General features: G+C 43.2%; 1 protein-coding gene across 8 annotated transcripts in view; it reads left to right on the top strand.

Moving 5' to 3' along the window:
• Positions 1–13,447, top strand: part of PCBP3 (poly(rC) binding protein 3) — a 91,942-nt gene that overhangs the window by 62,368 nt on the left and 16,127 nt on the right. For 3 of the 8 annotated variants that reach the window (XM_088662749.1, XM_088662591.1, XM_088662529.1), the window contains 3 exons: positions 2,971–3,012; positions 9,080–9,158; positions 9,986–10,045. In XM_088662749.1, coding sequence (XP_088518875.1) covers positions 2,971–3,012; positions 9,080–9,158; positions 9,986–10,045 — 181 coding nt within the window. The remainder of the gene's footprint in view (positions 1–2,970; positions 3,013–9,079; positions 9,159–9,985; positions 10,046–13,447) is intronic. The other 5 variants (XM_088662785.1, XM_088662632.1, XM_088662836.1 and 2 more) reach the window with 3 other exon arrangements.

The raw sequence follows: 13,447 nt of genomic DNA, 5'->3' as shown, positions 1-13,447 counted from the left end.
ACCACTCCGGTGGGAAGGTAAACAATGTTTCCGTATGCTGCTCTGGTTCGCCAGAAGCGGCTTAGTCATGCTGACCACATGACCCGGAAGCTGTACTCCGGCTCCCTCGACCAATAACACGAGATGAGCGCCGCAACCCCAGATTCGGTCACGACTGGGCCTAATGGTCAGGGGTCCCTTTACCTTTACTGTGATCTGAACTGCAGAACAACCAACATTGGAGCTACGGTGGTAAAAGCTGGCCTCTCCTTTCAGTCGAGCTTCTAAGAGACTTGATTTCCAAGTCAGGCTTAGGCAAACTTTGCCAGTATCACTAACAAATATTTGAGAATGCGTACATTTAATGGTGTATTAAAATGAGGGGAAATGTTTAAATTAAAAAGGAAGGAAACTAGTTGATTTGAAAGTCAATATCTGGCAGCATTTCCAAGCCAAGTCTCAAGCACTGCTCAGTTCTTTTCAGTCTCCATTTCTGACTCTAATGTGAGGATTTCCTCTTTCTCAAACTTTTACTTCTGAAATCCAGTTCCTTTTTTCCAAAGAGTTAGATATCTATTTTCCTTTGCTGTTATTACTCTTCCTTTGCAAGTGGTTGTCCATTTTTATCCCATTTATATTGGAATTGTCTTTAAATCACTTTAACTTATAATAAATGCCTTCCTAAACAATAAGCTTCTTTGGAAGAAAGGCATCTTTGTTTGTAGTTATTTATACAGTGTGTTGTTCATTTCCATTATATTCAAGAAACAGAAAAGGGTTTATTTTAGGGCAACTGCAAAAGTTGATTTAGAAATTCTTGATATAGAACAAGGCAGACTCTTAAGGTTGTATCCAGTGAAATTATTCCGTTAGCTCAGGCACTTCTGCCTGTGGATCAGGACTGCCTCTCCTGTGTGCCCTCAACCCTCTAAAGCAGATTTGGGGGAACACATGGGGAGAGAAGAGTGAGGGACGCCAACATTAGCCCTAGTGCTAATAGGATGGATTTGTTGGAGACAGCCCTCAGATTAAGAGATTAATATACACTTCTGAACCAAGAGCCTGGCTCACTCAGAAAAATTACAGCTGTGCATTTGTATTGTCTCTAGTTTAGGATCATGTAAAATACATGTGTGTAGAAAATGGGCTAATATTGCATATTTATAAACCAACTACGTGGAAGAGGAATTGTTCTTCTCCAGGATGTGAGACTGGGATTTTGCATCATCTGTGCGCAGGCTAAGGAACCGTATAGCATTACAGACTCCTTAGCAGCCGACATGTCTGATACTAGGGTATGGTCTCATGGAATTCTAGTTTAGTAGCTGTTAATGTAAATTTTAGACTGGGTGCTTTGCTTTGATGTGGCACATTTTGGTGTGTCCTCCTAGCAGCATTCATGTTTGAGCAAGCTTCAGAAGGTGAATATTTGAGATCTAAGATCATGGCTTTTGAGAGGAGCTACTGGAAAATGTTGGACATGGGGATATTTAGCCCAGCCATAAACTCATAGGGTAAGATGGGGGGGGGGGTTGCTCCTGTCTCTAACAACTAACAAGGGCAAAGTTCTTTTATATGACTTGAAGTGGGCCATTAATACAACAAGGGGGTTGTAGTCCAACTTCAAAAATTCCATTCATGCAGTAAACACAGCGTGTAACAGAAATGCACAAGAAATATTACAGCTGTTGTTGTAAACTACTTGCAAACTACATGGCCAAGCTACGTTGTTCACAAGAATGTATGGCAGCCTGCAAGGAATGAAGTAACCCTAATATTGCCAAACCAGGGGATAATCATTGTGCAACTGAAAGGCCACACTACACTACAAGCTTGGGGGCTTCTCCAGCTTGGTGGGTCAGAAGTTCTGTTAGACAGGACTAGGCACAGGGCACTGCTCAGAACTCGTGCTCCTCTTGATCCATTCTGAAGTGATCTTAGCAATGCGAATTTTTTATTTTGGGTAGGAGTAAATGTGGGGGGGGGGGATGATTGAGGTCACAGCCATTAGTTCTGCCCCAATACTTCTTGCATTCAAGGTATCATTTGCACAGAAGCCTCTGCATGTACACCTGAATGTGTGTACGCTTTCTACATGTGAACCCTGGAAAAAATAAGGGCATGGACCACCTGCAATAGAAACTCTGAAGGACCTATGGGTAGAGAGTGATAAATAATCATAATAATAATTATTATTAGTCATTTCTACCCAGAATAAATACTTGAACAGGGTGTCAATTCACAGAAGCAGTTCCTCTGATGATCTGCTGTGTCTTATCATTGGTGACTTGAGGTGGTAATATTGGATAGACCTCTATGAAGGAAGAGATGAAATATGCACTGATTCTGTGCAATGTAATTGTCACACCAAACAGCAGGTTTTGAGGCAGGATGTCTTAGGCTTAATTCAGCAGCAGATATGGGGGTTAGGAGTGGATTAGAGACAAAAAAGAGAGAGGTAGTCAAGATGTCAGCAAGTGATTTTTCTTATTATGCAATGGTCACTGGAACAGGTTGAGATGCCAAATGATATCAGCATGTGTGTCAAACTCTCAATTAATTGTTCCGTCTCCTTAACCACAGCTTAATCTTTGTCCCTGGTACACATTTGGTCTGAGTACACCAGTTCCACAGATATTAAATCCCAGTTCTGCATTTCTAAAGAAGGCTGGATTTGACATTCCATATTGAACGCTAGTGGAAGTTTTAAATTTTATGACATTATTTGATAATGAAGGCTCAAGAGCCCTTACAGTGGGCAATTTGCTCTCAGTTCTATTAAATGTTTCATTAGGTACATACATTTTGTCACTCTATATATGACAGTGTATTTGATATGAATGTCTAAATCTGCCTAGAACAGATGAGCTTACAATTGCCATAGGGATGAGAGAAAATTATAAAACCAATTAGTTCCCTCCAACTGTGGTGTAAGTAGTCATTAGACGCTACTGGCAAATTCTTACACTGTGTGTTGTTTCTCTCTTGCAGGCCTATGCAATTCAGGGACAATACGCTATTCCACACCCAGATGTGAGTTTTACCTTCATTGTTTGTATGAGAAGTTTGCTTTCTTATGTCATCTGCATGCTACTGCCAAATGCAACAAATATTAATATTAGAAATTAATATTAATACAACTTTTCTCAAAGTAAATGGCCGTGTGTAGTATTGGTATTAGCCTTTAACCTATTAGCACTCAACTATACTTCTGCTGAGGACTTGGCCTGTTGTTAAATTATTGAAATTATTCTGTGCTATCCCTTTGCTACATTGTGCGTGTGTAAGTGTGTGTACAACACCCGAACACACATACACACACACAAATATGCATTTTGTGCCTCAAATATTGGCCATTGAAAACCTTTCCCTCTGCTTCTCCTCCCTCATAAATTGCCCATAAACAGATCCACCATTCTAAGTTATACATTTGCTTATTTGATAATATAGAGAATATACCCAGAATTGTTAAACATGTGCTTCTCTCAGACTTCACTTCCTGAGTGATTCTACAATCTGTCATTGTAGATATCCTCAGTCATAATGGAAAATATTTCTGAATACCTGATGATGCTGAAACCCTTCCTCCCAAACCTCTAGGGGAAAGAAATAATGTTTAAAGTTGGTCATTTTTATTCATGTTCTGGCACCCTGTCCATGGAGGAAAGTGAACAGATGTACTTATATAGTTAGCAAAGGTTTGATTTGTTTCTTAGGCATCATCATCTCTGAAAAGAAATATAAGCCACACCTAGACATAATCTTCTAATGTTATTTGGAAATGTTTCTTTGGTGAGGTTAGAGATTGGCGGAGAGAATAAATTTGTATTGGGGCGGCACCATTCCAGCCTAGAGGAAGGAGCTCAGTTTTACTTCCTCTTAAACAACCCTTGTGTTTAGCATTACATGAAGAAGCATTCCAGCTTTGCCTTTTTCTGGAAATGAGAAGGCATCTTCACCTGTTATCTGAAGTGGTATAACCAGGTCTGAGCCAAAACATCTAAATGGACCATATAATATTCTGAGATTTTTTTAAATTTCCTTTTGGGGGGGCTTACTCCCAATGATAGAAAATTTCAGGCAGAGGGGAGACTAAACAGTGGAAAACCTCTCCCACTTCTCCACCCACATAGGGTAAAGGTACCCCTGACCATAAGGTCCAGTCATGAACGACTCTGGGGTTGCGGCGCTCATCTCGCTCCATAGGCCGAGGGAGCCGGCGTTTGTCCGCAGACAGCTTCCGGGTCATGTGGCCAGCATGACTAAGTCGCTTGTGGCGAACCAGAGCAGCATACAGAAATGCCGTTTACCTTCCTGCCAGAGCAGTACTTATTTATCTACTTGCACTTTGATGTGCTTTTGAACTGCTAGGTTGGCAGGAGCTGGGACCGAACAACAGGAGCTCAGCCCATCGCGGGGATTCGAACCGCCAACCTTCTGATTGGCAAGCCCTAGGCTCTGTGGTTTAGTGTGGTGGGGAAATTTGCTTGCAACAGTCAATCCAACCCGATATTATTATTATGAATATTGTTGAAAGTAGCCATGGCCTCCACCCCTTCCAGTCTCACACCTTTAGCTCATTGCACACTTAATCTAGCAATAGGAACAAACTATAGAGTTTCATTCAACATTAAATGAAACCAAAGTGGGTTTTCATGGAAGGGAGGGCAAAATCTGAGAATTTCCGTTTAGTCACCAACCCCAACTGTTGAATGGTGCAAAATGGTGAAATGTCTAGAAATGTCTACCACAGCCTTACAGCCCAGGGGCAACCCAGACTCAGGCCTAGAGAGAACACGGCCTCTGAAGTTTTGCATTGGTCTGAGGATACGTGTTTGCAGTGGCAGCAGCAGGAGTAGGAGGAAGTTATTTTGGACTCTTTTCTTTTTGCATTCAGTTGGGTTGTATGGCTCACAGTGCCGTGTCTTCTGTCAGGTAAGCCAAGGGACAGGAAATTTTCTAGAAAGGAACAGAAGATAAGGAACATACCACTGTTCCCAGTGTATAGCAGGGGCATGAATATTGTGAACAGGAATCTTCACCACACCAAATACATCTCTAATCAGAAATGGTACAGAAAACACCAAAAATTAGAAACACTTTTCAGATGATGAAAAGTTAACTCTTTAGGTTAGAAAGTTGGAGGCTCGCACCCTACAGAGTGGCTGGGGAAACCAAGCCAAATGGGTGGTGTCACAGTGGCCGGAGTGGGCTACTTCAGAGTGACGACTCTACACAGCTCTGCATTTTATCTTTTTATTGGCCCTGCGTATTTACAGTGCTAAAGGCAGTGCTATTTACAGAGACACATCTTATCCGCTTGAGTCAGAACCTCCGAATGGGGTTTGGCGCGTTTTTCTCCAACATAACAACTTGGGGAGACCCATCCTCTTCCCCCTACGTTTTCTGCGCAATTCCGGAGTTGGGGGGACAGGTCTGCCCCCCTTGCTTCCCCCTTCCTGTCCCACCTGGGACGCTGGCTCCGCTACCCTGTCTGAGCCTCGGACCCCACTTCCTGCTTCCCCACTTGAGACGGAACTCTCCCTGCTTTCCCCTGCGCTCGGGGATGGGCTGGAACTCAGGAGGGGAGGGACTTCGCGATATCCCCTGTCCCTCACAGGTGGGGTATAAATAATAATAATTATTATTATTATTATCATTATTAATCCTATGTGGCTATAGTTGGGTCTATTGACTTGTTGTGAAGCGGACCTTGTTGAGAGGACCTGGAGTGTCTGTTAGACAAGGCATTGGGGAACAAGGCTGGCACTGCTGTTTGCTTTCATCCCAAGCCGCCCTCTCATCCTCAGACAGGAAATGTACAAGTCCTCTTCTAGCTACAACATAAAATATTCCAGTTAAGCTACTAACCAAAGGGGAACTTCATAATAATAGATTTGCACAGCACCCAGAAAGCCACCATTACACTGCTTGCTTCATTAAGTCAAGTGGTTGAAATGGCAGGGCATTATGTGAAGGGGGAAATCCTGCTACATTTTTAAAAAAGACATCTTTAGTGGTCCTGTAATAGATATGCATAAGAAGGCAGCTCCTAACATCTAAAAGTCAGAAATGGCAAGAGCAGAGGGACGATGGCAAGGGATGTCACAGGCATTAGTCAAAAGGTACTTGTGACATTTGTACAATTTTTTAAAAAATGATCAGAGCTTTGGAAAGTATCACATTTTCCTAGAAACAAAATATTGCAGTTTGAAAGCTGAAAAGTCAGATATCTCTACAAGACAAACATTACTCCCAGGGAAAACATCTCTATCTTACGCAACTGATGAATGACAACTTGTGCACTCAATGCACACAAAAAAATTAGTAATTTAGGTTGCCATAGGCTAGCACAGCAGAGAAAATTAGACTCACCTAATTCCCATTTCAGGAGGGCTTAAGATAGAACTTGTATTTCTGCAGATTGCTTCTCTGGCAGTCCTTTTTCTGAATACTGTACTTGTGCATATATTTATATGATTGTATTTGACTAGAAAGGGGCAAGGTTCTCATGCTGCACCAGGACAATTTCAACTAACTATTGAGGAAAATCCCAATGCTTTTTCCTGCTATGTAATTCTTTGTTCTGCTGAACTTTGTAGGCCAGGCCAGCCATAAATAAAGATTCTCCCTGCACATTGCGATGACCCCAAGTGAACCCAAGAATCACACCCTTGCCATTTTCATTCATTCTTGCTGGAATGTTTAGATTCTTGAGCAGTTTTTATTCATCTGTCTATGGTGTGGTTAAATAAATATCAATGCATTTTGGGGGGGGGGGCTTATACATTTATGTTAGAAAACACATTTGCCAAAAGGTTCTATGAATGATTACCTTTTTCTGTTTTGTGAGCATTGCATACATTTATTTCCTAATCTTCTATTAACAGTGTTCAACTTAACCATTTTTTTCCAGTGAAGGTTTACTTTATAGCCCCAAGGTTCTAAAATAGCCTAGTGTGTTATATCAATTACTTGGTTTATCACAGAAGCATCAATATAATGAGATTTTGCACTGAGATTTTATACACCAACCCTTATTTCAAAATTGTTTTGCATTCGAATTACCAACTGATTAAAGGAGTTTAGCTGATTGCCGTTATCTAGTGTTTTTTAAAAAATCTGTCTTATAACTGTTCTTCTTGTGGAAGGAGCCTCTCCCCCCCCCCTGCAATTTTGGAGGAGGGTCCATCTTCCCCCTCAGGCCTTATGCTATAGCTGCTCCATTCCTCTCTACTCTTGGTGGAACATTTTCAAGGGGCTGTTAAGGGAAGTTCAGTTTTCACCATATTTAATTCTGGATTGAACCCCTTATGTTAAAAGGTATTTTGGATTTACAAATGAATGACCCTATTTTCTTTCAAAATTATTTCCACTGCACTGAATAAAAGCCACACCTGGTAAAGTGGCTAGAAAATGTAGATGAATGTGCCACCCGGTGGGTTGAGCAAGACAAAGAAATTACACTGATCAGGAAATGCTATGTCTCTCCTAGGAGACAGAAAGAAGACTTTCAAAGGAAACCCTCTCTATAGCGTTGAAATCTCTATAATTTCCCTTTTCATATATTCACACAGACCTTTTTATTAAATCTACTGTTCTTACTACCAGAATTAGTGTGGCTGCATGAGGTGTAGGATAAGCCTAAATGAAGAAAGGTAGCGGAAATGGACAAGAAATCAAACTGTTATGAGCAGAAACCATGCAAACTGGACAAGGATGGTGCAACAGGAAAAATGGTTCACTGCCTCCTTTCAGTATAACTGTGTGGGAATCATGCTGCCTCTGACCTTAGGAACATCGATAATTTGCTCTGAAAGATGCATTTCTTACGGGTAAATTTCAATACATGCCAGACTTTTGAGGGTGATACTTGCTTTGAGTTTCATTTGAAAAGTATTATTAGTAACTTTAGGTTCTGATTTCTATCTGTGAGCTTCTTTAAAAGTGGAGATAATTTGCATGCCATTTTCTTCTGGTGTTTCGCTTGCCAACTCTGACAATGGATTGAAAGCTCTCTTTTACAAACTCCCCTTTACCTTCCTACCTGTCTTCTTGAATAGCCTCCCAGGTGTTCTGCCTTCAATGCTCCACCCTGACTATTACCAAACCAATGTCAGACTTCCCTGCACCCCTTCCCTCCATTATGCTGCAGGAGCAAGAGGTTTCCAGTCATTTTTGCCCAGAATTGAAATTATAAGCTCCCCATGCCTTGCATTCCAGGGGGCTGGCCTGACTGGCTTGGCTGATTGGTTGCTCCTATGCCATCTAAAGCAGGGGTGCCAATGGGGTGCCCTTCAGATGTTGCTGGACTGCATCCCTGAGCACTGGCCGGGTTGGCTGGGGCTGATGGGAGTTGGGAGTCCAACAAGACCTGGAGTGCACCACATTGCCTACCCCTGAGGAATTGTATTACTCCCCGAGCCTGCACAGCAAAATTTTGAAAGTGGACGTGCTTTGCCATTATTTTCCTTCTTGGGTATTAGCAGAGATCCCCCACAAGATGCATTCCTCTTTATGAGCGCTTTATTAAGGGGCTCTTAGAAGTCTCTGTGCACAACAAGGGATGAACGGGGTCTGAAATACATACCTATTTTGGCCAAACACACACACATTGGACTTTTCCCCTGGCCTACATACTTCTGAAACCTGCATTCCTGCTTTGGTTCCTAGAACACTTCCTGCCTTGGGCACCAATTCCCAGCGCCAGTTCAGGAGCAGAGTTAGTCCCTCTGCTAAGGTGCCCAATGTGCTGCTGGAAGTGCTTTATGTGATGCACTCTTGGTGGTCCAGATTTTTCTCAGTTTTGTTCCAGAAGATGCAAGGCAGAATTTTATTTAGTTGTTTTAGCTACAGGGATAGAAACACCAAAACTAGGCTGCTGTATTTCAGACCCTGATCGAGCACAACTGCCACAGATTTGGGCATTACTGTATTTACCCAGGCCAAGTCCTTCTGTTAAAGCTGTGTTTGCCATGTTTCCACATGGCTTCCTGGTTTTTTTTCCTCCTTTTAATTATAATTTTGTTCTTAGTTTTTGGTGTGACTTGTATTCTATAACAATAACCTTCTTAGTTCTAATGTCCCTCCTACCCCTCAGCAGTTGACCAAGCTCCACCAGTTGGCTATGCAGCAAACCCCCTTTACTCCCCTTGGACAGACCACCCCTGCTTTCCCTGGTACGTACCCAAATACCCTTTACAGATTTCCTTCTCTTCTTACCTATGCAGTTTCTCTTTCTTTCTAAGCTCAATTTGTTTAATGGTTTTTTTTATTTAAAAAAATAGGATCTGTAACCAAAGTTGCAAGTATCAGTTTGAGATATGTTAAAGCACTAGAATAATAATCCAGTTTTTCTTCATTGTGGGTATGAGTTCAATCCATTCATGGACATTTTTATCTACCTTGCTCTTTACCTTGCTAAGAAATAGACAGGCTATGCGTGCTACGTCTGCAAGCCACCTGCTAATTTTGTCTGCTGCAAGACATCCATGTGGCCAACAGCACTTTGTTTATGGGGGCATCGAAAGTTGAGAGGATGCAAATTCCTCCTGATTCTCTGTCATGGTTTTGGTCACTGGTCACTGTTTCATTCATGTATTCAAAGACATGAATTCATTGTTAATTAATGTTTAGCAGGTGAAGCTCATGCTTTCATGAGAAATACTGAGAGGGAGCCGTTACTCTAGTGGATAAACCCTTTATTCAAAGCATGGCGAAGACTGTAAGGGCTTCTGACAGAAAATTAGTAGGTGCTATTGTGCCTCACAAATGTTAGTAAATTATTAAGTAAAGTGAAATCATTTCAACGGAACACTCAATTAGTAGATACTACATTCCATGTGTTACGTGTATCTATTTAATATATCTTCATTTCATTTGGGCAATCACAAAATGTGTGCTCTGCCATTTTGTTCATCATATTTTGAGCTTCCTAGATGAAGTGACATTGCTTATCTCCTTGAAGGCAAAAAAACATTAAATCTGTTTCTTCTTTGCTCTTCAGGAGAAAAGCTGCCCTTACATTCCTCCGAAGAAGCTCAAAATCTGATGGGCCAATCATCAGGTAAAACAAAGGCTATAGGCAAATACACAGGGTACTATTTGCATTTATAAATATTTTTTCAATTGGATTCTACCATTTTTGTAGCCACTTACAAATTGACTGCTCAAGTTATGCTGACATAGTTTGACTCTCAGTGGCATTAATATGTTAGTATAACACAATATGAACTGCTTAAGCTATAATTGTATACACTGAATCCCCCCCCCTTTTTTTAGAATAACACTGGGATAAAATGAAATTGCAGAACTGAAATGTCTCCTCTTTTACAGAATAATTGCTCTGTATAAGAACAGGATTTTGGCTCCTCCTGCTTTTTGTTTTCAGTCAACCTGTGAAACTGGCCAGGATCCAAAACTCATGCAACTAGTTCTGTGTACCTTAGTGTGCTTTGGGCTTTTATACATTGAACAGCAACCCTCCACTTGACACGTTGCTTTCAGACCTGATACAATAGTAGTAGTAACAACAACAACAACAACAACAACAACAACAACAACAACAATGGTGATGGTGATATTTATACCCTGCCCATCTGGCTGGATTTCCCCAGCCACTCTGGGTGGCTTCTAACAAAATATTAAAATACAATAATTAATCAAATATTAAAAGCTTCCCTAAAGAGGGCTGCCTTCAGATGTCTTCTAAAAGTCTGACAGTTGTTTATTTCTTTGACATCTGATGGGAGGGCGTTCCACAGGGCGGGTGCCCCTCTGGCTGGTTCCCTGTAACTTCACTTCTCACAATAAGGGAACTGCCAGAAGGCCCTCGGAGCTGGACCTCAATGTCCGGGCAGAACGATGGGGGTGGAGATCCTCCTTCAGGTATACTGGACCAAGGCCATTTAGGGCTTTAAAGGTCAGCATCAACACTTTGAATTGTACTCGGAAACGTACTGGGAGCCAATGTAGGTCTTTCAAGACCGGTGTTATATGGTCTTGGCGGCCACTCCCAGTCACCAGTCTAGCTGCCGCATTCTGGATTAATTGTAGTTTCTGGATCACCTTCAAAGGCAGCCCCACATAGAGCGCATTGCAGTAGTCCAAGCGGGAGATAACTAGAGCATGCACCAATCTGGCAAGACAGTCCACGGGCAGGTAGGGTCTTAGCCTACGTACCAGATGGAGCTGGTAGAAAGCTGCCCTGGACACAGAATTGACCTGCGCCTCCATAGACAGCTGTGAATCCTTCTGAGGCACAGTTACCCCATTCAGGACCAGGACCACACCTCCTGTCCCCCCAAAACAGTACTTCTGTCTTGTCAGGATTCAACCTCAATCTGTTAGCCGCCATTCAATCGCCTCCAGGCACTTACACAGGACCTTCACCACCTTCACTGGTTCCGATTTAAAAGAGAGGTAGACCTGGGTATCATCCGCATATTGATGAACACCCAGCCCAAACCCCCTGATGATTTCTCCCAGCAGCTTCATGTAGATGTTAAAAAGCATGGGGGAGAGGACAGAACCCTGAGGCACCCCACAAGTGAGAGCCCAGGGGTCTGAACACTCATCCCCTATCACCACTTTCTGAACACGGCCCAGGAGGAAGGAGCGGAACCACTGTATGACAGTGCCCTCAGCTCCCAGCCCCTCTAGACAGTCCAAAAGGATGTCATGGTTGATGGTGTCAAAGGCCACTGAGAGGTCCAGCAGAACTAGGAAACAGCTCTCACCTTTGTCCCTAGCCCGCCAGAGATCATCGACCAGTGCGACCAAGGCAGTTTCAGTCCCATGATGAGGCCTGAATCCTGACTGGAAGGGATCCAAATGGTCCGCTTCTTCCAGGCGTGCCTGGAGTTGTTCGGCAACCACCCACTCAATCACCTTGCCCAAGAATGAAAGATTTGAGACAGGGTGATAGTTGGCCATATTGGCCAGGTCTAAAGTTTTTTCTTTTTAAGAAGTGGTTTAATAACCACCTCTTTCAGCGGGTCTGAGAAGGCTCCCTCACAGAGAGAAGCATTCACCAACCTGCGGAGCCCATCGCCCAGCCTTTCCCGGCTAGCTTTTATAAGCCAGGATGGGCAAGGATCAAGGAGACAGGTGGTTGTTTTCACTTGTCCAAGCAGCCTGTCCACATCCTCAGAGGTAACAGATTGGAATTGATCTTATACAACTTGACTAGACAGGACTCTAGCACTCTCCCACCCCGGCCCTGCTCTCATGGTGGCGTCTACCTCCTTCCGAATCTGAGCAACTTTATCTGCAAAAAACCTTTGCAAAATCATTGCAGCAGATCTTGGGGCCGGTGCAGGTGGTTCCATTAAATTGCAAACCACCTGAAACAGTCTCCTGTTGCTGTTTTCTGCAGATGCAATAGAGGCAGTGAAGAAGGTCTTCTTCACTGTCGCTATCGCCACTTGGTAGGCTTGACCCATGTCCAGTCAGATTCAGAATGAGTTGTCCGTCACCGGTGCTCTAGCCATCTCAGCTTTTGTTTCATCACCCTCAGCTCCGGGGAAAACCACGGGGCTGTCCAGGCTCCATGCAATCGGAGAGGGCGCTTCGTAGCAAGGCAGTCAATAGCCCTGGTTAGAATAATAGAATCATAGAGTTGGAAGAGACCACAAGGGCCGTCCAGTCCAACCCCCTGCCAAGCAGGAAACACCATCAAAGCATTCCTGACAGATGGCTGTCAAGCCTCCGCTTAAAGACCTCCAAAGATGGAGACTCCACCACACTCTTTGGCAGCAAATTCCAGCAAGCCACCAGGGAATCAGCTGAAAGGCCATCAACATGGGATAAAGCATCCCCTACCACTCTCTGGAAACCATTTGGATCCATTAAGTGGCAGGGGTGGGCGGACCACCCGAATCGGTCCCACCTCCCTGCAGAGGGCAGAAGTCCAGTTGCACCAGGAAGTGATCTGACCATGGCACTTCTTTTGTTTCGCGTTTACTTAGTGTCAGATCACCCACATCCATAGAGGTGAACACCAGGTCCAAGGCATGTCCGCAGCTATGAGTTGGGCCAGACTTATTCAGGGACAGCCCCATGGAGGCCATGCTTTCAACAAAGTCCCGAGCAGCCCCTTGTATAAAGAGTGAATCATTATGACTGAGGTGGTCAGGAACATGTTTCCATTCTTCAAGTCATTGGGTTGGATACTAAGAACTTTGAGTGAAAGGAAAACATTGGCTAGCCTTGTTATGCAAATTCTTGCTCAAAAGACCAAAAATTCACAGCAGGCTGTATAGTGCTTCTCAGGCATTCACTTGTGCTACAGATCATGTAAGGGGAATTTAGTTTCACTTTTCTTGCTGTAGTGGAGGTGGCAAACAGCTGTTCTGTGAGTGAGAGGCCATTTTGCATATGGGGCAATTTGAGATGTAGCAAGTTACTTTGTGAAAGTTTTCACAGTTCTTTGACTTTTCCAAAATAGAATGCTGTGGTTTCAAATTGG

This window comes from Zootoca vivipara, chromosome 1 (assembly GCF_965207765.1).
Source record: "Zootoca vivipara chromosome 1, rZooViv2.hap1.1, whole genome shotgun sequence".
Lineage (NCBI taxonomy): Eukaryota > Metazoa > Chordata > Lepidosauria > Squamata > Lacertidae > Zootoca > Zootoca vivipara.
Note: the sequence above shows the minus strand (reverse complement) of the source record. Positions and strands in the feature narration are given on the sequence as shown.